This window comes from Ananas comosus, linkage group 7, assembly GCF_001540865.1.
Source record: "Ananas comosus cultivar F153 linkage group 7, ASM154086v1, whole genome shotgun sequence".
Classification (NCBI taxonomy): Eukaryota; Viridiplantae; Streptophyta; class Magnoliopsida; order Poales; family Bromeliaceae; genus Ananas; species Ananas comosus.
Window position 1 is genome coordinate 7,923,474 of NC_033627.1, and position 26,031 is coordinate 7,949,504.

Below are 26,031 nucleotides of genomic sequence, written 5' to 3' on the forward strand. Positions count from 1 at the left end.
GGTTTTGTTTGTACATACTGTGATGTTGTCGTGGTACTCGCTGGAGCGAGTTAGGTATAGACATTTTGTATGTACAGGAACCCCTCAAGATTTATTTATATGTTTATTTTTCTATTTAGCAGCTCTTTACCTTGTCGTCGTAGCTTGGTTTTGTTTACAAGTACAATTATCGCTTTGTATACAGGAAAAATTTCTGTATATACGGCGGGTCTGTTAGTGTGCCCGGAGAACTGTGGTAATCCGAGGTGTGACATGCGGCGCCGCAGGAACCTCCGCGGCGTCGACGTCGGTGAAGATACGTTGTTGTCGGAGACAACAGAGGAGGAGGGAAAGGGAGAGGACGAGAAGGGCGAGAGAGGCATCATCATCGGAGACGGTGGAGAAAGGTCGGAGAGGAAAAAAAAAGAGTCGCGGCGCGGCCTCAGCGGGCTCGGAGGTGAAGAAGGTAGGGGTGGGCGGGCAAAGGCAAGGGCGAGGGCGAGGGCGAGGGTATGAGGGTGAGAGGCTAGGTGGGTTGTTTTTGCCTCCGTTGTCTTCCTCGGCGAGAGAATAAAAAATGAATGAGAGAAAGAAAAAAGGAGAGAGAAAGAGGATAGAAAAAAGTAATAAAGGTATGAAAATTCGGACCGAATTTACAAAATAAAAAAAATGCAGCATAATTTTACAAAAGCTCAAAATTTGTGAATTTTTTATGTAAATTGGCCAAAAAATTTTACCAATTCTTTAATCGGAAGATATAAGAAATGATGTACAACACTGTTGCACGCAGTGCACATCTAGTGAATACTCGTGAACGATCCTCGACGGTCCGATTCCATTTTCACTTCCCACGTGAGTTGCGCGTGCCGAGTTCTGGAAGGCGTCCTCCTCCCTCCCATCCCGCCCCTTATCCGCTCTACGGGCTACTACGCTCTTCTTGTCCGTCTCGCTTTCCTCGCTACCCACATCCGACCCTTCCGCACAGGATTCTGGCAGCCCCAAAATGGCGTTTCAATCCTCATCGCCCGCCGCCGCTCGGTCTCGACTGTCGCCTTCTTCTTTCCTCCTCTCCCAGCGAGCAGGCACCCTTTTCTCTTTACGTTTACTCCTCGAACCTTCAATTAGTTACTTCTTCCAAGTGCTTTGTTCATCATAATCCTTGGATAAAATTATTAGGTTAGTTTGTTATGATTCTAACGATTAGCCTGTGGAACATGTTAGGCCCACATACGAAATAGAGTTGGGAGTCAAGTAGTGGAAGTGTCATTGGGATAAATTATCACTGTTCGGGCTAGGAAGATTGGAACTTATCCTTTGAATTGAGAACATATTTCTTTACTTTTTTGGGGTGAGATTGGCATCAAGAATCGACTGCAACTTAGAATTTTCTTTCGTCACCATTAGTGGAGTGTTTGACTGTGTACCGACGAAAGAAGTCGATCCCTCTTACTTTGCATGAGAGATCAAATACACTTATTTAAATAGGGGGCACTTTAGAAACCTTCTGTCTTCCATCTGCCACAATTTATATAGGCTGATTTCACTCGTACGTACCTCCTGGTTGACATTCCTAGTTTCCTACAGATTAAGCAATTAAAATCTTTATTATTGAAAACCTTAAAATGGTATGTGATTTTCTCATTTCAATTGTATGAGATTTCAATGGCGGGGTTGTGGAGAGATTTTGTAGGAAGATTTGTTGAAAAATTAAAAAAGTTTTGTAAAGTAAACTTGAGAGAAGGAAAATTTTATATTGAAAATTTGGGAGTAGAGAGAATTAATGATTGGAGAATAAATAGAATGAAGGATTTGCTTGTTGTGATGAAATTGGAGATTTGTAGGAGTACTTACAGTTGTAAAATTTTTTAGAAATTTTTTTAAAAAATTAAAAAGTTATAAATTAGAAGTTATAAATTTTAATTTTTTGGACCAAAATGTCCTCTTTGATGGTTAGAAAATTGAATGTTAGAGAGGGCATTTTGGTCATTTTGACCAAAAGAGGCCCTTTTAGTGTCTTACAGTTTTCTTTCAAATGAAAAAAAAGAAAAAAAAAAAAGAGGTCGCCAACGGCTATTGAGCCCTTGGGTCCACTCCCCAAGGGTCTGCCCTTGGGGTTGGGGATGGTCTTTTAGGCCTTGCCCAAGGGCCAGGACTAAATCCAATATAGGCCTGGCTCTAGGGAGAGCCAAGCCTATATTGGTGTCCAGGACAGGGCCATGCCTGGGTCTTGGCTTTAAACATAATGGCCCTTTGGGCCTGGATGTCCAGTCAGGCTCAAAGGGCCTCACTTTCTTGCTTGGCCGTGTCGGCCCGGCAAGCACGGCCTGTATAGGCCGTGTTGTGCCGAGCCACGAGCCTACTCCTTAGCCCGGCACGGCTCAAGTATGACTTAGGCAAGGCCAGATCTTGTCGGCGGGCTGTGTGGGGGTAGGCCCAGCACAGACCTAAGAGCTGGGTCGTCCCGCCCAAACACATGTGCTATAGTACCCGTTCCGGGCCATGGCCTGGCCTAGGGTCGTGCTGGGCCAGGCGGCCCGTGCCCGTTTTACATTCTTAGGCACAGAAGGCCTCCTAATGGTACACTCAAACAAACTTTGGCACGAGTGCATGACCTTATTCAACTTTTTTAGTTCCAAATAAGGTTTTGTAATGTTATTTTGAAAGTTTTATGATAGTAATTATAAACTTTGGCTATGTATTGATTGACCTACTGGCAAAGATAGCCTACTACATCTACTAGTTAATATAGTTGTAGGCTTCTTTACAAGTAAAATATAATTATAGTTCGTTGAAAGCAAAAACTAAAATACAATTAGAAGATCCATAATTACAATAATAATTTAAATTTATATCTTGGCAGAGCGATGACTACTTAGTCCACATAGATCGTCGAGGTGGATCATATGGCATAGAGTAATCTGTAGACACAAAATTGACATTACAATTTTGGTGTAAATATTGCTTGTACTACGAGAAGGTTATATAGTGCCAGTACATAGCGTTGTTTCATTGTATGTAATCTACATATGCTTTCAGATTGTGGGCATAATGGACAACAATTGCTTGTACCGGCACTGAGGTTGAAACCCCATTAGGATAAGTATGGTATAGAATAGAAGCACCATAATATGGGTAGACAGTATATTCACTATGTTCATATGAATCAGTGGACATGGAGTGACCATACGAATTTCCACTATATGACGTTACAAATGGATAGTGAATTAGTGATCGGGCTTCTCGTGCACCAACTGATACTCCGTGCATTGAGATTAATCATCAGTGCTGCGAATTGATGTAGCGAAAGAGTCCAACATAGAGCATGCATCTTTTCGTAAAACCCATGTTGATATGATGGATATGATAATGCGAAAGTTCTATCGAATTGTGATTGCATATCATCATCCGTCCATGGGTACCCAGTTGACAACACTTGCAAACCCTCTCTTATCTCCCTATAGTCTTGTTGTTTTCTAGATGCTTGATGTACCTGGGGATTAGAATTATGATACAACTCAAAAGGAAACTCAACTTACAAAGAAGCAAGCGTGCAGGTTAAAGGCATACAATAACTACTTTATTGTATAATAGTGCCTATTGTGTTCTTTCGCTCGTGATACAAGTGCATGCATACTCTTTTTAGACATTTATATGCAAAATTGGGACATAATAGTGTAATACGTATGGTGCTTTAAATCCATAATTGCTTGGTTTAACTATCATATATCATTATCACAATGAAAACCATGTCTTCTGAATTTCAACTTTTTGCATATATTAGAATGATACCTAGTCAGTTGACACCAAGCAATTATGCTTGATATTCTTGATTACACTCTTAATGAGGTTTACAAATTTGTCATGATTGTCAACCATTTGGTTCTTTAAAGTAAACCTACGGTACACCTAAGTAAACCTATGGTACACTTTTTCTAGTTTGTTAGTTTGAATATTTGTATTTTTCATGATATGCTTCACGCTCTATTGTCTTTTCTTCTTGTGTTAATTGTTTGTCAACCTGTTAAGTTCCTTATGTCTGGCTGATGAGATAAAAGGTTAGAGAAAAAAAAGAAAGCAAAACAAAACAATACAAAACAAAACAAAAGAACAGGAGGAATTAGACAGAATCTTGTTGAAATAAGATAGCATTATGGTGCCCGGTTAGATTCAGGGGCCCTTCTAGGTTTTCTATTTCTAAGTATATTTCGCTTTATTTTTTATCTGCAGTCATATATTGGCATGTAAATCTCTGTCCTATATAATAAAAGTTTGCTACTAAGCAGTTATAAAGTTTCGTGCAATTTAGGGCCTGTTTGTTTGCACGGAAGTTGGGTGGAAGTGGAAAGGGGGAAGTAATTTTCGGTGAAAACTGACCACTTTCGTTGTTTGGTTCACCGTAATTTTATTACGCTTGAAAATCTAGTTCACCCAAATTAATGAAATTGACTTCCCCCTCCCATGGGGCGAAGTCAATTTCGGTGAGGTGAAAAGAGGCAAGAGTGTGAATTGATGTGTTAGGATTACCCTCTTCTCTACCCTTTCCTTTCATCCAAATATATTCAATTGTGGAAGTAATTAAATTTTTTATTTTGATTGTATGCCTAAAATATGATCAAATTTGGTTAGATAAGTTTTAATATATTTTTTGTTTAATTTGTATATTTAGAAAATGATGAAAAATGAATTTGTTAAATGTTAATAATTTTTTAACTTTAGAATTTTATTTGTTGCATTATTATAATTTATATGCAAACAAATAATATAATTTTTTAAAATGTTATTTTATAATTATACATATATATAATTATTTACATACATAATTATATTAATTTTTATTTATTATAATTTATTATTCACTAAGTTACAAAGTAGACAATGATATCACTTCAGAGGTAAGTATACCGGGGGTGGAGAACTACACTTTTTACGTCACCTACTTCCTACCAAACAAACAACAGAACTCGCAGAACTGCACTTCCACAGTTAGAAACAAACAGCGGAAGTGAATTAATTTTCACCCTAACTGCACTTCAACCCAAAGTCCACTTCCATCCCAAGTCTACTTACGTTGAAACAAACATGCCCTTAACCACAAAGATTTCAATGTAATGACAACTGTAAGTCTATCTCCTAATTGAGTGAGAAAAGAACTCTTGTAGTAATATAGACTCCCCAGAATGCTCAGTGCTGAATTCTCACTATTTCTAGTTTGCCCATTCCATCATGGCAAAAGACGAGCAATTATCTTGTTATTATTGAACAGGAAAGAGTCGCTCTGGATTCCTTTGTCTCTCACCAAATGTAGTTTGTTGGAGCTCTACTGCAAACTATGTGCTACTGCAAGAGGGATCAACTGCATTCTTTCTAAAGCCCTTGGATACTAGAAACAGAAAAAAGAGGCATGTGCTTTGGTTTTAATGGTTTTGTCCTTCTACTGGAAACTTCATATGCAACTCCTTCCATAAGCATGCTTTTACCTGACTCTCAGACCAGGATTCTTGAGATGTGCAACCATTGAAGAAATTGAGGCAGAGAAGTCCTTGATTGAGAGGGATGTGGTTAGTACCATTTATGGTTGTTTAGTATAATTGGCACATTACCTAGTTGCATAATTACTGACTTAATTGTAGAAAGAAAGGATGGAAAAGACCATTGAAACTGTTCGAGGTAGTTTTAATGCAGTGAGGACTGGGCGAGCAAACCCAGCTATGCTCGATAGAATTGAGGTACAAGATAGAATTTTTTGTTGCTATTTATGTAATCTTTTAAGTTTTATTATTTTGAATAGTTTGTCTAGCAACTTATATGAGCAATCGACCGGGATCATTCAATACGACAGTATGAGCACGATCCAAGGCAAACCCTTAGCATATATAAAATGCCAAAAAGCGAAAATTTACATATCCTCCCCCTTATTTAGCCCCTTGATGGAAATTGGCTTCACTGCGCCCTGAATAAGAAAAAAGCTGCATGAGAAGATTCATCCCATTTTGGCCAGAGGGAGGCAGTGAATCACCTGGGCTACAGATTTGTCTGTTGGTTGATTCGATAAATAACCTCATTCGGAAAAAAAAGGTATCAAGATAAGAATCTTCGTGAACTGGACTATCTTTATAGCATGTCTCTTTAAAGTGAAAGTGGAATTCATCCTTTGTTTTTTCCTTTCCATTCACTCCCAACCGCTCTACCACTGAGCTACTGACGAACAACGGGAGTTGAACTCTATGAGGTCGAATCTCCCGTTCTCAACCCATGAACAATATGAGTCCGAAGCTTCCTTCGTAACTCCCGGAACTTCTTCGTAGTGGCTCTGTTCCATGCCTCATTTCATAGGGAACCCCAAAGTGGCTCTATTTCATTATATTCCATCTTACATATGGCTCTAGAGTTGTTTTGCCACCATGTAATTACTTTGTCACTGCAAACCATCCTCCCTAATATGGTCAGTTAGTGTTATGTTCTCCCTTTCATTAATTTTTCATCAGAGATTGTACATCTTTTGTAGCTTCCCAGTGAAATGATTAAAAATTTAATAATCTAGCATGCTTTATGTCTTTTATTTGAAATTTTCATTTCACATTAAGAAGGTGGTTATATGAAATACAGGCAAGAAGTTATTATCATAATTAAAGGCGTAATGGTGGGTTTGCCTTGGGTTAATTGTGCTTATTATGGGAACATCATTTAAATGTTGAACCAGGGTCTAAATGATTTTTCGTATCTCTATGAAGTTAAGTGGCTTCTCTTTAATACACAACTTTGCGAAGAAGAAATTATTGAAGTGGCTCGAAAAATTGTGCTCATGTCAAACTGAATTTTTTTTCTTGGTTGTAGCTGATAATAGACAGATGTAGCTCCTCATTGTCTCTTATATTGGTTAGTCAAAATAAAAGAACTATTGCTTTGCTGTACAAACTAGAAATTATCGATGATAGTACAATCTTGCTGAACCAGCACCTTCTGTTTTCGATGCCTCTACATTTGTCTCTTTCTAACACTGGATAATTGGGTACAACTTCTCACCACTTCAATAAAAAAATTAAAATGCCCAAATTTTTTCAATCCGCCATTTTTATGTGTAGCTTAAATTTGTTTATGTAGGTGAGAATTGCCCTTTCATTGATAATTTTGACTAGACTGCATACGGGTAAATATGTGACAGTTATGCCACCATCCCTTGCAACAATGTAGATTTTACAATATTACGAGATTCTCCTACAACAATTAATCTGGAATATTGATTTTAGCTACTCTTTGAACATATTCTGTTTATTCATATTTCTTTGTGAGATAATTTTCAATTTGTGACATATTAGTTTTCGTAATCGATGGACATAAGATTTTTGTCTTGTTGCCATTAAAACTATGCTACTTATCGTCTAAGTTAGTTACTCCATCTATCCTAGAGCTAAAACTGCTCCCTGAAAAGATGCATGTAGTTGCAGTCATCACAATTGGTTTTCAACTGTTGATATTTATTATTTTCCAGGTTGAATATTATGGAAGTCCAGTAAGCTTAAAGAGCATCGCACAGATCAGCACTCCAGATGGAAGTTCCCTTCTTGTTCAGCCATACGACAAGTCTTGGTAAAACTCTACCTGTATTAGTAAAGCTTTCATATTTGATATGCTGTTCTAATTTTTTTTTTTTTTACTTCATATGTTTTTAGTCTCAAAGCCATTGAAAAGGCGATTGTTAACTCTGATATTGGTTTAACACCAAACAATGATGGAGAAGTAATAAGATTGAGCATCCCACAACTGACATCTGAGCGAAGAAAGGTTTGTCTTTTGCTATCTTAATCTTTTCTTTGAAAAAGAAATGCATGTAATTGCAACCTTATTTTCAAAAATATTACAAATCTGTGAGTGAGTGTTGGTGACTGGAGTCCCCCAAGTCTACTTTAAACTGAGATTTTCCTTCATCTACGACCTGGTATATCTAATTAAACTGCAAATATTCTCTTTCACATAATGTAATGGAGGAGTAATATGGTTTTAGCTTTAATATTACTAATTAGATATATATATTTTTTAATAATTTTGGTACTTAATTGTATAGCCAATTGGTGGTCTTGTTGCTTAGGTTATTTTTTTTGTGTCCTCTTTCTTTTTCTTTTTTCCATTCTTATATGCACTTAAACTGCAAGCATCTGTATTTTGTTAAGCTGTTCCCATAGTTACCAATGGTGATTTCAAATTTGTAATTAGAAGTTCTACCTATCAATTACTCGTTGGTGCACCCTCAAACTTTTTTTTGACGATTTTTTTTTTATTTAGGCTTAAAAGATATTATAATTATAAATATAGTCCTTCAAAAATTTTATTTACAAACCTAGTCTTGTACGGTGAATGATTCACCGCTTTCTAATTGTGGTAAATCATATACTCCTTTCTACAAGCGTTATTTTTAATGTTCAATGCTATATATCCTTCGGAGTTCGAAGGTAGAAAAATATATTACTTTGGTGAAAGTGGTGAATGATTTACTGCTTTTAGAATGCTGTGAATTTAAAAGTAGTAAATCATTCACCTTATAGGCCTAATTTATTATAAATAGAAATTTTAAATGTCTATTCTTACAATTAAAAAACTTTATAGGGTATTTTTTAACTATCCTCATCCTCCACGGTTGTGTGTGAATTGTGAAACGTGAGGACTGTTGGAAGCTACGATTCCCACCTTACCACTTTATTTATATGTAAAATTGTTGAAGTGGAGGGAGAAAATTCTCTGATTTGCTATGGTGCTTATTTTGATAGAGAGATTACTTTTTCTCTTCCCACATGCTTAGCATCCCGTTCATCAACATTTCATTTTTTTTCCTATTTATGATATCCCACAAGCAACCACAATTCACCATTAAGACTTTTCCAATCCTTGTGCTAATGAAGAAAATTAGGAGGGTAAAGGTCAATTTTGTTTGTTGATCGAGCTACCATTGAGATTTACAATTTGGCACGTAAAGGGGGAAAATACTACTGTAAGACTCTCTAAGAGAAGATGACTCTGACCCAGGCCATTTCTCTATGTAAATTAAAATAGTAATTTATCATATTTATTAATCTGCTAGTGTTTTTCCGAAAGCTTTTTGGTGCTTAGTCAATTTAAAACCCCTGATATTCCCAACAATTAGTTGATGGTACGTTTATAGCTACAAGCATAGAGAAGGACTTCTTTTTGCCGACCCAGTTTTGGCACCGCCACTAATACTTGGCCAATGGCATGAGTCGTTTTCCTTCTTTTTTTTATCATCTGAGAAGATCTTGTGATTCTTTGAATGCTCTTAACTTGTTCTTTTTTTCAAATGTATTTGAATAATATTTTTGATGAAGTTGAGGGTTAAAGTTTATGGAAATTGATTTCATTCCATCCGCATAAGTTGGAACAAAATATATTGATATCAATGATTTATGTGAGAATATAAGTACCTGTGCATTAGTTGTAATTTTTGCATGTTAAATTTTAATAACACAGAAGGTTTGCCAAGGAAAAAAAACACGATTTATGTAATTTTAATAACAATTTAAGAAAACTTGATGGAATTATTGGCCATAACTCATAATCTTTGTTTCCTTGCTGTTCGATCCAATGGAGAGATGGATAATGTTGTAATTACTGTTTTCGTATATCATTGTAGACCAAGAAAGTTAGAAATACACTGTGCATTAGAACATTAAAGTATCACAAGAGACTCTTGTGGGCTACATGTAGTTCGGCACCAATGATGCCTTCAGCATGGCAAAAAAATAAAAGTTCTCTAGTTTGTTTGGTTTCTAGTGATGATACTTTCTTAAATAAGACGACTTTGCCAGGTCAACAAAAGACTAGATTGTTTAATGATTAGGTAGACATTAATCTAATAGAAGCAAATGTCATAATCACCTACTTTATTTGTCATCCTAAAATAAGTTAAAATGAGATTGTTTGGGCAACCTTTCAACATTCTAACAGGCTCATCTGTCCTTATTAATCTTAAGGATGGTGTAGGAACTATATCACTATTAGTGCACTTAAACAATTCAAGAAAAATATAGCTTGTTATATTTTGAAATCGTCATGAATTTGAGAGGAAAATTTGAATTAAACCAGTCAATGACTTCACCATGATCTTATTGAAAGAGTGGTTTAATAGAGCTGGTGGTCGACATGATGCATAGGGTTTAGGGTTTAGATTATCATCTTATTCAGGTGGGTTAGGTTACCAAAAAAGAGAGAGAGAGAGAGGAGAAGAGAATTATAAAGGGAAGTGAGGAGCAGCGTGTAAAAGAGAGAGAGGAGAAGAGAATTATAAAGGGAAGTGAGGAGTAGCGTGTAAAAGAGAGAGAGAAGAAGAGATTTGCAAAGGGAAGTGAGGAGCAACGTGTAAAGGCTTTAGGGTGGCTTGGATTTGGGATGGCTTCTGTAAGTCTTCTTCCTAGGGAAATAGGTGCCTTCTGTAATGGAATTCTATAGGTTCAAGAATACTATTTGGACTTGGTTTTAGTGAGAGCCAATCAAGACTGCTAATGGTACATAAGACCTTTCTGATCTACAGTTTTCAGGGTGAATTGAGCCTGACGGCCTGATGCTCAATCAAGATAGTGAATGGGCTTTTGGCAAAATCAAACCCCTATGAAATCAATCAGGCGTATATGTTTTATAGCAGCTTGATATGAAACTTTCACTTTCACTTTAATGGAGATCCTAAGCCACTGGGTGAATAGTATTGCTTTGCTCTTAGGATTTGTATTAATGAGACAATATAAAGTATAGAGGATAAAGACTTACAGAAAAGAGAGATGTTTATTCCATGAATAGGAAGTAGTTACGGCTGAGAGGTGATCTTGCTGGTACAATAGAAAGGTAGGAGAATGTTCTACAGGATTAGATATAAAGATAATTTACAATAATTGGTGGCTATTTTACAAGAATAGTGGGATTTAAAGAGAAACAAAGAGGTTTTTATGGCTAAGACTATTTGAGGCTTTCTGTGAGGTTTATTGCAGATCCTTTTTTTGATACCCTCTATGCTTGAGAGAAAGCTCATATTTATAGTCGAAGGGTAGGATACTTTAGATGATAGTGAAGATTCCCAACTGTCCGTCATTATTGTCCTTTGGACTGAGGTGTTAAAAGCATTCTTAGTGCGCCTTTAGGAAAGTAGTGGAGGGTGGTAGAAGCTGGTAGAAGATACTTTCTTTGTGGAGAAGAGTATAGTGGAGAAGAGTAATACTTGTAAGGTAGATGTTTTGATGACGTGTCTATGCACGGATGAAGAGACTATTGCGGACTTTTTTTTTGAAACTTTTTTTTGAAGCTTTACAGAAGGCTTTGGACAAGTAATTTCTGTGTTGAGGTTATGTTCTATAATACTATCATTTGAGAGATGAAAACTACCCGGTCTTCTAGGACTTGATTATACAGAGATATCTAGTGAGATAGCATTAGAAGTTGTTTCTTTGGTAGGATATAGTGGGTCTTGTGGTAGCGGAGGTAGCCAATCTTCTCTTAATGGTTTTAGAGGTTGTTGGAGTCGCATAAGTACCTTTCCTATAATTCTTCTATTTTAATTTTTTTTCTTTTTCTTCTTTTGTTGTTTCTTTTTCTCTTTTTTTTTCCTTCTATTTTTATTCTTTTTCCTTCTCCTTCTATTTTTATTCCTTTTTCTTTGTGTTGAGTTCGTGCTTTGATAGAGCTTGTACCGGTGATGTAGTCTGAGGATTATCCTGAGCTTGGCTAGAAGGCTGTGTAGTTGGTGTCTTGGAAGTAGCATTTTGGAGTTCTTGATTTACGATGCTAAGTTCATGATTTTGAATGGAGAGAATATGCAGTCTTTCTTCAAGTATGGGTATTCAGTCTTGGAGAGCCTGCTTTTCTTTAATGAGGCTTTGACTATTGTAATTGAGCTTCTAAACAGTTCTAGTCATCGTCTCACAATGATCATAGAATATCACTTTTTGTGTATCATAGGCTATAGTGTAGTTAGGAGGTGATTCTTGAGAGGTTCTTATGGAAGGAGAAATATGGAAACAAGGTCCAAGAAAATGTCGAGCTATATCTGGGGCTTGAGAAAAGATTATTGAAGCCTTTGTAGAAAGGTTTAGTAATTCCGTGAATAGAATCTAGAACTTTTAACCAGGTGTGGAAAACTCCTATTTTTTTCTATAAGGGAATTTATAGATTCTAATATTGTTTATCAAGATCTTTATGTCTGGGGTGTCCTATGGTAGGCGATTCAAAGATTGTCTATCAAGCATTTCTGTTCTTCTGTAAGAGGTTTTGGATTTTTTTGATTTGAATACTAAATTATTGTTTTGAAAGAAAGAAATTAAACTTTCTTTTCCAAACTGTATTTTCTTAATTATGTTCTCTAGGTCTTGAGGTACTCTGTGTTTGCTCTTGTAGATATTGTTCATACCAACGTTGTTTTACTGGAGGTTGTGTAGAGATGATGTCTTTTCCTGCTGTTAGGGATTCTGAAAAGAAATTCACGAGATTAGTTTCTTTGTACAGAACGACTCTACTTAATTTAGCAGCAAAAGAGATTATCTTAGAGAAAATTTCTGTATTACCAAATATAAAATTTGAACATATTAAAAGAAAAGATAATCTCTTTGCTGATAAATTAAGTAGAGCCATTCTGTATAAAGAAACTAATCTCATGAATTTCTTTTCAGAATCCCCCATGGCAGGAAAAGACATCATCCCTACACATCCTCCGGTGAAACAACGTTGGTATGAACAATGTCTACAAGAGCAAACACAAAGTACCTTAAGACCTAGAGAACATACTCAACTAAGAAGAATACAGTTTGGAAAAGAAGTCTAATTTCTTTCTCTCAATACAATATTTAGTTTTCAGGTCAAAATATTTAAAACCTCTTACAGAAGAATAGAATTGCTTGATAGACAATCTTTGGATCGCCTACCATAGGACACCTGGACATAAAGATTTTGATAAAAAATATTTTATAGCATGTATAAATTCCCTTATAGGATATTTCCATACTTCTAGGTCCAGTAATTTCCATTTTTATGTAGTTATTAATGGAAAGAAAACCAGAGTTTTTCACACTTGGTTAGAAGTTCTAGATTCTGTTCATGGAATTACTAAACCTTTTTACAAAGGCTTCAATAATCTTTCTGAAGCCCTAGACACAGCTTGACATTTTCTTTGACCTTATTTCCATATTTCTCCCTCCATAAGAACATCTCAAGAACCACCTCCTAACTATCACTATAGCCCATGATACATAAAAAGTGATATTTTGTGACCATTGTGAGACGATGGCTAGAACTATTCAAAATCTCAATTACATAGTCAAAGCCTCATTAAAGAAAAGCAGGCTCTCCAAGACCAAATACACATACTTGAAGAAAGACTATATATCCTCTCCATTCAAAATCATGAACTTCGCATCGTAAATCAAGAACTCCAAAATGCTACTTCCAAGTAGACCTGGCATATGAGTGGGTTGGGTAACCTGCGGGTAGTTTACTGTACTCGTGGGTCATATGGGTATGGATAAAATTTACCTATAAATTTTTGGATGTTCAATATCTTTACCCATACCACAGGCAAGTGGGTAGGTATGCGGGTTACCTGCAAGATTTTTTGTTTTATTTTTTACTCCTATACTTTCCAAATGCAAAACACATATATAAAATTTTTAAAAGCATAACGTAATTTTTGTTTGAGATATCATAACATATAATAAATAATATAAAATCTTAAAGCACATAAATTATATAATATAAAAATATTTTATCATCCCAAATTTTCATGATATAAAATTAATAAATTTTTTATTAATAAAGTTTTTTATCATTATAGAGTCAATATCATAGAGATTATATATTTTTTAATTAAAAATAATATATGGGGTACTCGCGGATTGCTCTGTTGCTCAAAATACCTACCACTTAATGGGTACCTACCTATTTTATTCATAATTTTTTGGGTAAGAAAACTAGTATCAATACACACAAATTGCGGATAACCCGCGCGTATAGATAAAGATTGCCAGGTTTACTTCCGAGACACCAACCACAACCTTTTAGTCAAGCTTAAGATAATTCTCAGACTACATCACCAATACATCAACAACACGGACTCAAGACGAAGGAAAAGGAACAAAAATAGAGGAAGAAAAAGAAAAAGGAAAAAAATAGAAAAGAAAAAGAAAGAAAAAGAAACGACAAAAGAGGAAAAATAAGAAGAAATCAAAATAGAAGAAATTATAGAAAAGGTACTTATGCGACTCCATCAACCTCTAAAAACAGTAAGAGAAGATTGGCTACCTTCGCTATCACAGGACCCACTATATCCTATCGGAGAAATAGCTTAGTGATAACTCACCAGAGATCTCTATACAATTAAGTCTTAGAAGACCGGATAGTTGTGATCTCTCAGATGATAGTATTATGGAACATAACCTTGTTATGTAAATTACTTATCCAAAGCCATTTGTAAAGCTTAAAAAAAAATTAGCAAAGGTTTCTTTATTCGTACATAGACACGTCATTAAGACATCTACCGTACAAGCACTGCTCTTCTCCACTAAGAAAGCATCTTCTACAAGCTTCTATCACCCTTCACTACTTTCGTAAAGGCGCACTAAGAAGGCATCTTTAACACCTCAGTCCAAAGGACAATAATAACGGACGACTGATAATCTCTACTATAATCTAAAGCATTTTAGAAGATTCAAGAAGCACCTTCCTTTCGATTATAAATATGCGCTTCCTTTCAAGCATATTGGGCATCGAAAAAATGTTCTGCAAGAAACTCCAGAGAAAGGCTTAAATAGTCCTTGCCATAAAAGGTTTTTAATTTCTCTTTAAATCCCACTGTTCTTGTAAAAGTAGCGACGACTCATTGTAAATTCTATTTATATCTAGTCCCGTAGGACATTCTCCTATCTTTCTGTTGTACCACCGCAGGATCACCTCTCAGCTGTAACCACTTCTTGTACATGGAATAAACGTCTCTCTTTCTGTAAATCTTTATCCTCTATGCTACATGATATCTCATTAATGCAATTCTTAAGAGCAAAACAATACTATTCACCCAGTAGCTTAGGATCTCCCTTAAGTTGAAAGTTTCATATCAAGCTGTTATAAAACATATACGCCTGATTGATTTCATAGGGATTTGATTTTACTGAAAGGTCATTCGTCGTCTTGATTAAGTATCAGGCCATCAGGCTCAATTTATTCTGAAAACTGTAGATCAGAAGAGTCTTGTGTACCATTAGCAGTCGTGATTGGCTCGCACTAAAACCATATCCGAATAATATTCTTGAACTTAAAGAATTCCATTACAGAAGGCACCCATTTCTATAGGAAGAAGACTTACAGAAGCCATCCCAAATCCAAGCCACCCTAAAGCCTTTACACGCTGCTCCTCACTTCCATTTGCAATTCTCTTCTCCCCTCTCTCTCTTTTACACACTGCTCCTCACTTCCCTTTGCAATTCTCTTCTCCTCTTCTCCTCTTCTCCTCTCTCTTTCTCTTATACACCCTACTCCTCACTTCTCTTTGCAATTCTCTTCTCCTCTCTCTTTCTTTTTTGTATTCGATTAGTCATTAGTCTAGCAATTAATTTAAGGATTCTTTTTTGTGTCTTGACATCTGCATGCATAGTAGCTAAATCCTTGTTAACACTAATGTTTAATGGGTGCCTTTTCTAAAACTTCTGCTAATCTTTGTTTGGGGTGAATCAATTATACCAACATGTGAAAATTAGGTGTATAATAATATGGTACAGCAGAACATTCAGAAAGCTGCTGTCAGAATTATATCAGTATCTAACACTAGGTCTTCTGATGCAGGAGTTATCAAAAGTTGTTGCTAAACTAGCTGAGGAAGGAAAGGTAAAATCTGACCATTCAAGTATTTCTTAAGATGCTGCACTTTTCATTTTTCTTTTCTCTTTTGTAAGTGCTAAATGTTTATGTCATTCACTAGTGATATTATCAGAAAAGAAGATTACTTGAAAATTATGTGAATACACTTTCAAGGGACCCATTCATTCATCAAGTTTCTCTTTGATAAACTACATGGGTCGTGAAGGCGAGAGGTGTTCTCTGATCTTCATGAACCATAAAACTACATACTACTTACCCCTCCCTTTCTCTCTTGCATATCTTTGCGCGCACATGTGAATGGGCATGGGAAATGGCGCATGCATATGCTTGTGGTATTTTTGGTTCACATCCTTGTGTATATCATGTCTTCGAATGATATTATGATACTGCTGTTATTATGAAGATATTAGTATAGATTTTGAGTTTTAGTAGTCTTTGTTGATCATAATAGCTCCTCAGGTATTACATTTTGGATAGTTGTTATTCACGTTCCAGTTTCTGCCATGCTGTTGGACACAATTTGTCCTGTCAGAATAAATTGTCTTTTCTGTTAAAGCACTTGAGCTCGATATAGTTTGTCAATTAAATAACATGCTTGTGATTTGCTGTTCACAGGTTGCCATAAGAAACATAAGGAGAGATGCAATTAAAGCCTATGAGAAACTTGAGAAGGTTTGCACTTTAAGCTGTGCAATTCCTGGCAGGATTCTTCTAATTTTAGAACCCCATTTATCTTCTACTTTCTGTTTTCTTTCACAGGAAAAGAAGCTTTCTGAAGATAATGTCAAAGATTTATCAAGTGATCTGCAGGTGATATTTAATGAGTTGGCCTTTGTGGTCCCATGCAATGTCTATAATTACTTCATTTTACACCTAAGCTAATAGTGATGTGCAACTAATTTGTGAACCTGGAACTGTGATATGTTTCTCACTATTTGCAGAAAGTGACCGATGAGTACATGAAAAAGATTGACTCTATGCAAAAACAGAAGGAAAAGGTATATTGAACTGCCTTATACAGTCATGTCGATTAACATACTCTGTTTTTCCGTAAACATGTTCTCCTGTTTGGCAAAAGGACAATGTGAAATCTCTCTCATAAACATGTAGTAGTTTTATTTTCACTATGTTTTCTCTAGAACTAGATTCTGTCTTCAGTTCCGAGTACAATACAAACTGAACAACAATGTTACTTATAGATGGACATCTCAATTATTAAATCCTTCCTATCTAGGGTTTTGGTGATCGTACCAATTTGAGCAAAGAAGATTTGGAGTCCTATGATTATCTTTATGATTTTCAAAATCCATTGGTGTCTCACTTGCTCTATATAGCTGCAGTGTGTTTACATCCTTTACATCCTTTATAGGAAAATATACTTGGAAACTTTGCATGGTGCGCATAGTAGGTATAGGCTCACTAGGCTCGTAATGCGGGCAGATTGTTGAAATTTTTTTGTTCAATTCTTTTTTTCCAAGGTAAACATAAAAAGAGCGCTCTTATCTCCTGACATTGGCGCTGCTTATCTCCATTCAGACTTTAGTTGCCACACTTTCTATCATGATAACAACTTTTACGGATGCCATAGCTGCATTTTCTAGAAGTTCATAATAGCAAATTTTATTTCCTCCAATACTGTTTTTGGAAATCCTAGATGTTCGTATTGAAAATTGTTGTATCGCAATTGTCTCATTTTTAGCTTTACTTTGTTGCTACTCTACCTTCTTGTTTCAATTGTTGGTCAATGGAAAATTATTGGTAAGATATACATTCTGTTAATTAGATTTATTGTGTTGATACTGTCCACATAAATATCTTTGTGGTCCACAATTTTCCAGGATGCCTTCACTGTGCTATTGTCTGTAACCAATTGTAGCCATCCTGTGCGTGGCGATACTTCAGAAGTGATAAATATCGAAAGTTTTCTAAGCTTTATGTTCTTTTTTTTTTTCACATTTTGTATTCTATATTTTAGTTAGTTACAAATCTTCTTTTTTTCCCAAGTAAATGTCCCATTACAAGGAATAGGCATGCACAGGTAGTGTTCGTGTACCTTATTTATCACTTAGTTGTTTAAAAAATTTCAAGGTTTAGCTAAACCTTATAGTATTAAACGACAAAGGTGTTTTGGACTTAAAATTACGGCTGTTCTAGTTGGGGACTGGATTGGAGACCTATTTGCAGAATTCTAATGAACTTAATGCTCCAACGAGACATGCTGGACGTCCCTTTTGGCTCTGGGAAATGATTCAGTACATATGTTTTGTTTCCAAGTCATTGATGCATTGCTTTCAAATAGTTGATTTTAATGAGGGTACCTGCTCATGTTTCAAAGTTCACCTGTAGAAAGAACGTTCAGTTTCTAGGGTGACTTCCCTTATTTAGTGTAGGTAAAAATGTGCAGAGAATCTTCCAACTATAGACCATTTTGAGATAGGGCCCTCAAATTGAATAGGAGATTTCACTAAAATTAAAGAATCCGCTGGATGTTAGTCAGTAAGTGCTAACTTTAATTCACAATTCTGTTAGCTGAACTGGGGACAAAAGTTAATTTTAACACAAGAAATTTTGCATAACAGTTTCCTTGAAAATCACAGTTTCGTATCTCAAGATTGTAATAGATCAGATCATAACTCATAGGAGATCTAAACTGGAATCCAATAAGCTATTAGTGCTTCTGCTTATGGGCCATTTAGTTTGGGGTCATTTTTGGCTTTTGCTTTGTTCAGGCTCAGGCTTCTCAGGTGGCACTTTGTTTGGATTTGGGTTGTGGCACTTTGTTTGGATTTGGGTTGTTTTGGATTCCGGTTTCTTTGGGTTTTTTGTGCCTCAGGTTATTTGGGTCTGGACAAGGTTCATTATTGAGTAAACTGGTCAATATTTCTAGTTTTGACCCTCTATAGGGTCCAAATCTTTCTATTTTGATTTGGTCACATTTATATAGGCTATTGAGTTGATCTTTCTTTGAAGTAATATCCAAGATTGTTAAGAGTGAGACATTATTTCACATATTAGTAAAGATAAAATTCATGAAATACTACCGTACATTAGGCAATGTAGGGAAATCAGAAAGCTGTTCCTACTGATTAGTGGCTGTAAACTAGCTTAGCAATATTATTATTGATGTATTAAATAGTTTTCTTTCAAATCAAACATTGATATTCCGTACTAAGTTAACTTCATAGTAGGCTTAAAATGGTTGATATTTAAAATTCTTTTAATGCTATAAGTATATTTTTCTTTTAAGATTTAGTATTACAAATCCGTACTAAGTTAACTTCATAGTAGGCTTAAAATGGTTGATATTTAAAATTCTTTTAATGCTATAAGTATATTTTTCTTTTAAGATTTAGTATTACGAATCATCTTTCTTTCAGTTTGTTAGGTTTTGATTTTCCGTGATTTTTGTCACCTAGTGTTTGGATTGCTTTGGATTTGGGTTGGTTTAGATCAAGGTTTAAAGTGCCATAGCACGGGGGCGTGCTGCTGTATGCCTGGCACGGTACGGCACCGGCACGCTTCCGTGCTGACACATGGTACGCTTGCGTGCCGATAGATACGCATGATCTCCTATTGGCACGCTTTGGCACGGATTTATTTTAGTTTTTTTTATTTCAATAAGCACTTATAATATTATTTTGAAAGATTTAATCAAATAATTATGAATATTTGCTATGTATAGCTTACTATACTCATTAATTAACATATTTGTAAGTTTTTTTATATATAAAGTACAATTATACCTTATGCAGAATAGAAATTTTTATAGGTTAGAATTTTTAAAATACAAAGACATCTTTTTTTCTTTTTTTCTTTTGACCATAATACATTTTTTCTTTTATAAAATACAAAAAAATTATTTTAAAATTATTTTAAAAATTATTTGAAAAAATTATTTTTTAATTAATTTTTTCAAAAAATTAGTAGATCTATAAAACAAAAGGCCAATTTGCATAAAAAATCCATTTATTTTGGGCTTTTGCAAAACCGGGCCACCTTTTTCGTTTTTGCAAATTCGGTCCGCTTTTTCAGCAAACTGACCAAAATACCCTTATTACTTTTTCTCTTTCCTCTTTCTCTCTCCTCTTCGTTCTCTCGTTCTTTTTTTTTTTTTCTCCGAAAAAAAAAAGCGACGGCCAGAGCACCGCCAGGCGGGCTCTTCTTCTTCTTCTTCTTCCTGCAGGAGCAATTTTTTTTTTCTTTTTCTTTTTCTTCTTCTTTCTACCGCTGGAGCATTTTTTTTTTCCCTCTTCTTCTTCTTCTTCTTTTTCTTTTTCTTCCTGTAAGAGCACGGGGCGCGCTCGTCAACCTCCCCCGCGCCGACCTCGAGCCCGACCACCACCGCGAGGGCGCAACCGGTGCCGGCGCCGGCGCCGCGCGTTCCTACTAGTTGCCCGAGGAAGGCCGCGCGTCGGACTACGAGCCCGACCGCTCGACCCCGACGCCCTGCTCAAGCCGGGGAAGCTCTACTTCCTCCCCCGCGCCGACCCCGAGCCCGACCACCGCCGCGCGATTTCACCATTACACCATTAATAGTGTAATGGTGCACCATTACACCATTACGAAGAACCCGAGCAGCCGGGACAGCGAGCGCCTGTGCGAGACCGCCGGGTCGACGTGCGCCTCCTCCGCGGCGACGGCGACGGAGAGGGAGGCGTTGGCGTGCACCGGCCGACCTCGAGCTCGGCCGACCCCGACCTCCCCCGCGCCTCCGCTCGACCCCGACGCCCGCAGGCCGCCGCGTGCACCGGCCCCGTGCGTGCCGCGGCGCCCCCCGAGCTCCGCGGCAGAGCTCGGCTCGGGGGCGCCGTCGCCGCGGCAGAGCTTCGCCGCCGCTGCTGCCGCGGCGCAGCGAACGAGGCCGCGGCGGGCCGCGGCGTGGGCGGCGTGGGCGCGGCGTCGGCGTGAACAAGAATTCGATACACATGGTTGTTGGGGCTGTTAAGGATATTTCTCGAAGCACTAGTTTAGTGAGGAACTTTATTGATCAGAGTAATAATTCCGTAAGTTAATCTTTTTTTTTTTTGGTCCTCAACTCCAGCAATTTTGGTTATTGCATATAAAACAAGAAGTTAATTATGCATGCTTTGCATTTCATCAAACTATAGCTGCAATGTTTAACAATTATATTAATGAGCAAATGCTGATGAGCATTTTGTTACAGTTCTTTTTCAATTTTTGTCTTTATAGTATACGCTGACGCCGACGCCGCGCCCACGCCGCCCACGCCGCGGCCCGCCGCGGCCTCGTTCGCTGCGCCGCGGCAGCAGCGGCGGCGAAGCTCTGCCGCGGCGACGGCGCCCCCGAGCCGAGCTCTGCCGCGGAGCTCGGGGGGCGCCGCGGCACGCACGGGGCCGGTGCACGCGGCGGCCTGCGGGCGTCGGGGTCGAGCGGAGGCGCGGGGGAGGTCGGGGTCGGCCGAGCTCGAGGTCGGCCGGTGCACGCCAACGCCTCCCTCTCCGTCGCCGTCGCCGCGGAGGAGGCGCACGTCGACCCGGCGGTCTCGCGCGGGCGCTCGCTGTCCCGGCTGCTCGGGTTCTTCGTAATGGTGTAATGGTGCACCATTACACCATTAATGGTGTAATTACACCATTAATGGTGTAATGGTTACACCATTAATGGTGTAATTACACCATTACACCATTAATGGTGTAATGGTGAAATCGCGCGGCGGTGGTCGGGCTCGGGGTCGGCGCGGGGGAGGAAGTAGAGCTTCCCCGGCTTGAGCAGGGCGTCGGGGTCGAGCGGTCGGGCTCGTAGTCCGACGCGCGGCCTTCCTCGGGCAACTAGTAGGAACGCGCGGCGCCGGCGCCGGCGCCGATTGCGCCCTCGCGGCGGTGGTTGGGCTCGAGGTCGGCGCAGGGGAGGTCGACGAGGAAGTAGAGCTTCCCCGGCTTGAGCGGGGCGTCGGGGTCGAGCGGTCGGGCTCCGTGGCGAGGCCGGAAGTCGCCGTGCGCGCCCCGTGCTCTTACATGAAGAAAAAGAAGAAGAAGAAGAAGAAGAAGAGGGGAAAAAAAAAAAAAAAAGCTCCAGCAGGAGGAAGAAGAAGAAGAAAAAGAAAAAGAGAAAAAAAATTGCTCCTGAAGGAAGAAGAAGAAGAAGAGCCCGCCTGGCGGTGCTTCGGCTGTCGCTTTTTTTTTTCGGCGAAAAAAAAAAAGAACGAGAGAATGAAGAGAAGAGAGAAAGAGGAAAGAGAAAAAGTAATAAGGGTATTTTGGTCAGTTTGCTGAAAAAGCGGACCGAATTTGCAAAAACGAAAAAGGTGGCTCGATTTTGCAAAAGCCCAAAATAAGTGGATTTTTTATGCAAATTGGCCAAAAAAAAATTAAGCAATAAATTATATGAAAAATAAATTAAATAAATTTAAATATCAATTGATTTAATTTAGCTTTTAATTTTATCAGTATTTTCAATCTTCTAGCGCAAAAATAAAGTTTTATGTTTAATGTGCCTCAAAATTTATTTATTGAGTTTGATTTTTTCCCTTAATTCGCCAAAAATTTTGCGGGTTTGTGAAGAAAAAATGAATGTCTGTAGTGGAAGCGGAGGGTTCGAACAAATCTTTTGTCTGTATATTGATAAACAAAAAAATTTGAATTATAATTTTTTTGACTTACCTAATAAGTAAATTTTTGATTTGCAATATCTTTGAGGGTGGGGGTGTGGGGTACCCAGAATACTTCGGATAACCCAAAGAACAAAAAAAAGAGAAAAAAAAAGTAAAAAACAGGAAAAAAAAGAGAGCAAAAATAAAATTAAGCAAGAGTGCCGGCACGGCACTGTACCGCGGTACACTGCGCCGTGCCGCTGTCTCGTGCGGCACGGAGGGGGGTCCGAGACCCCCCCTGTACCGCACCACCTTCTGCCGCCGCGTGCCTTACAACACGGGGCTACACTTTAAACCTTGGTTTGGATTTAGAACAATGACTTTTTATGTCAAAATGGATTGGGCTGATTTAGGTTCTGAACAGATCAAGTTTTCTACCAAAGCTTGATAATCTGTGGTAGATCTTTGGATCATGTCAATGGCAAGGATTTAAGTGCCTATTGGCACGGGATGTATCCACCGTGCCATATCTACCATGTCGTATCGTGCCAATAAGATATCAGTATGATACAGTCCTTGTGCCGATAGCACCACTCAAAACTCTTTTCTTTAAATTAGTAAATAATTTACTCAATACAGTTCAAAAAATTTGATGAAGATACATAATAAGTAAATAGAATATTTTGTTGAATGTTGATAAAGAAAGTAAAATTTCATACCATTATGTATCGGTGCACGTATTTTTCGTGACCGACACGCATCGACACAGCTCGGTACGCACCATGCCGTACCGTTCCGGCAAGTTTTCGGCACAATCCTGTGCCCGGAGCTTAAATCCTTGGCCTGTAGGATAGTAGGTTACATTGGTACCCTAGTTCCTAAACACGTTGACAACTAAATCACAATAGACTTTGAAACATCGGTTTCATTATTTCCTCTTCCAATCAATTAGATGAGATTTACATCTACATAAAGAAGTGACACATTACTCTGTCCCACTAACAGTCGCAAATGAAATGAAGGATTAGTGTTTTTGCTGAAACTGCTGTAATTTTTATTTTTCCCACCTAGCCAATCGCGTTTCTTTTATTGTAATAAAATGGGTACTGGAAGACTAGGTAGCCAAAACCCCATGTCTAATTAGTGCTATCAATCATGATGGCTGGGAAACCCCATATCTAATTAATGAGTTTCATTGCATAGTGCGACTAAATTTTAGTTGGAAAATACATACATGTAGATTTTCCCTAGTATCCTTTTTATCATTTTAGATCTAGTGACTGTACTCATATTAGTGCCTTCCCATGAATTTTTACCCACTTCTAACTTCAATTACATTTCATGCTTGTGCCTCATATATGTATAGCATCATCTTCCTGGTTGTGAAGATGTTTATTACTTTATTCTTATTACATTGTGTGAGATATGCTATTTGAGCCTGTTTAATAACAATTAGAAACACTGATACACTCTAAAATACTATTTTTCATAGACTATTGATAGAATAGGCCATGCCAATAAATGCCAAGTGTGCCACTAGCGCGCCACTGGCATAGAGGGCTTTGCCGGCATTGGCATAGCACGTGCTGCTGTGCCTTTCCATGCTGATGCCACACCAACATGCTCCGTGCCGGTGGCTCGGCAATTCTTTCTCTATTGTACCCTTTACTCCTTACACTTTTTTCAGCTTTTATATGCATATACTTCTTTTTTCAGGAGTTGCTGACTGTGTAGCTCTAATAGTGTGCGTCGCTTCAACTGGTGGTTTAAGATGTATGGTTCCTTTTTGCCCCAATTTTATTGCTTTCTTATATATATATATATATAGAGAGAGAGAGAGAGAGAGAAGGTCTTGTGTGCCATTAGGAGCACGGAGGCCTCCGTGTTCTTAAGCCGTTTTCGATGATAAAGTTTTCGAATCGCCGATCAGCCCCGTTAGACTTGATCTAGCGTATTGAAGTATCTACAAAATAAATTTTGCGATTTTTCGATATCATTTATCTAACGATCGAAGGGTTCAAAATCAAGGGCTGAAAATAAAAATCTCACAAAAAGTGGTGGTATAACACTAAAATTTTCGATCAGAGATATTGATCTTGCAGTAAATAGTATGAAACATTTTCTATCAAAATTTCACCTGATTTGGATACTTTTACACCGTTAAACTTGCAAACGATATAAATCAACCATTAAAAATTGTTGATTTTGAACCCTTTCGATCGCTAGGTAAATGATATCGAAAAATCACAAAATTTATTTTTTAAATACTTCAAATATGTTAGATCAAATCTAACGAAGCCGATCATCGATTCGGAAGCTCCATTGTCGAAAACGGCTCAGGAGCACGGAGGCCTCTGTGCTCCTAATAGCATAAGACCTACTATATATATATATATATATATATATATATAAATAATATTTCTTTCTCTATTTGTCACTAATAAATTATATTGAATACGGTAAATCTTCTTTAAAAATGACAGTCTGCAGTTCTTTTATCTGAGCATATCAGCTGGTTATTGCTGGATGGTTCTTGGTTAGAGCAGGCTGGGACCAGTGAGCATTGAGATTATTGAGAAGTTTTTTCTGTGGACTCTTTGCACATAATCTCCATTTTGTTTCATTCTGTTTATATATCACTTTTCCTATTGCAGGAAGAGTATTTTACCATTTCATGGAAGAATATTGAAAATTTTATTGCATTCTCCATTTTGATGAAACAGTGAAACACTAGCAGATTTTCTTGAAGTTATGCCAAGTTAAAAGTGAGGTAATTCATTGGGGCTTCTCACCGCATCCGCCAAAAACTATATCGTCTTATAATTCTTCATCTGGGATACGAAGATTATTACTCGGATAGTTTTCTATCACGTCCCAGTGCGGAAGTCCCAGGTGAACTTTTAGTACATCCACTGCACGAAGGTTTTACAGATTTTATATTTATAAAGTACAATATCGAATGATAATCATAGTAGATCAACATCTAAAAGTAGACTTGAATTTGAAAACATTAATTTTACTTACTTTTTATAGATTTTAACATAACATTTTAAATCACAATACATGCTTTATTGCAAATGTGTTTGCCCAAGAGCTGCAGTGCAACACCAAAATTGATTTTTGGGCTACTACCCAGTCGATCTTCGCAGGATGGTCAATAGTAATAAGGATATAGAAAAGCTAAGAAGGGTGGCTTTTCTTGTGATGATAATCTTTTTAAAATGAAAAACTTGGCGCAGAGAATAATTCATTTGTGGTTTCTATCATCAGCACAAGGCTTCATCAGCTTTATCATTGTCTAATCTCCACTTCCACTTGTGAGCTGTGAGTATTAATTTGAGCAGAGTTATATTTGATTCCGAAACAAACTTTTCTTGCTTATTCCTAGTACAGCTATAATATCTTTGGGAATAAATAGAAATTAGACTAACTTTGTAGTTGGCTGAGAGATTGAGTTATTTTTATGAGTAAGAAAAACAATGTTTGAATTTTTAGATTGAATTTTAGGGCTTGTTTGGTTCATCCATTTTGGGTATGGAATGGAAATCGATTTGATCAAATCCGGTTAATTTTCTTTGGTTCGCATGAATCGATTTGAGATTCCTATTCCGGACCGGAATGGGAATGGCCCATTAGCCTTCAACTTGATTCCG

At 37.5% G+C, this 26,031-nt stretch overlaps 1 protein-coding gene across 5 annotated transcripts; it reads left to right on the top strand.

Annotated features, from left to right (window-relative positions):
* Positions 871-25,746, top strand: LOC109712738 (ribosome-recycling factor, chloroplastic). 5 transcript variants are annotated; one of them, XR_002216964.1, is made up of 13 exons: positions 875-1,061; positions 5,243-5,378; positions 5,468-5,537; positions 5,610-5,705; positions 7,469-7,566; positions 7,650-7,761; positions 15,796-15,837; positions 16,447-16,503; positions 16,591-16,641; positions 16,773-16,829; positions 24,095-24,151; positions 24,862-24,934; positions 25,102-25,746. XR_002216964.1 is itself a non-coding variant. In XM_020236483.1 (12 exons), the coding sequence occupies exons 1-11, from the start codon at positions 983-985 to the stop codon at positions 24,110-24,112; spliced, it is 816 nt and encodes a 271-aa protein (XP_020092072.1). In that variant the 5' UTR covers positions 875-982; the 3' UTR covers positions 24,113-24,151; positions 25,102-25,746. The 5 variants fall into 5 exon arrangements, 3 of the variants coding, with proteins under 3 accessions (XP_020092069.1, XP_020092072.1, XP_020092070.1); XR_002216963.1 differs by having other exon boundaries at positions 25,033-25,737; XM_020236483.1 differs by lacking the exon at positions 24,862-24,934.

What these genes read in the sequence shown, in the direction of transcription:
- LOC109712738 (XM_020236480.1), top strand. Translation starts at nt 983, where the DNA reads ATGGCGTTTCAATCCTCATCGCCCGCCGCCGCTCGGTCTCGACTGTCG. An exon ending in CAGCCATACGACAAGTCTTG is followed by an intron (nt 7,567 to 7,649) that starts GTAAAACTCTAC and finishes ATATGTTTTTAG; the next exon opens with TCTCAAAGCCATTGAAAAGG. An exon ending in AACTAGCTGAGGAAGGAAAG is followed by an intron (nt 15,838 to 16,446) that starts GTAAAATCTGAC and finishes TGCTGTTCACAG; the next exon opens with GTTGCCATAAGAAACATAAG.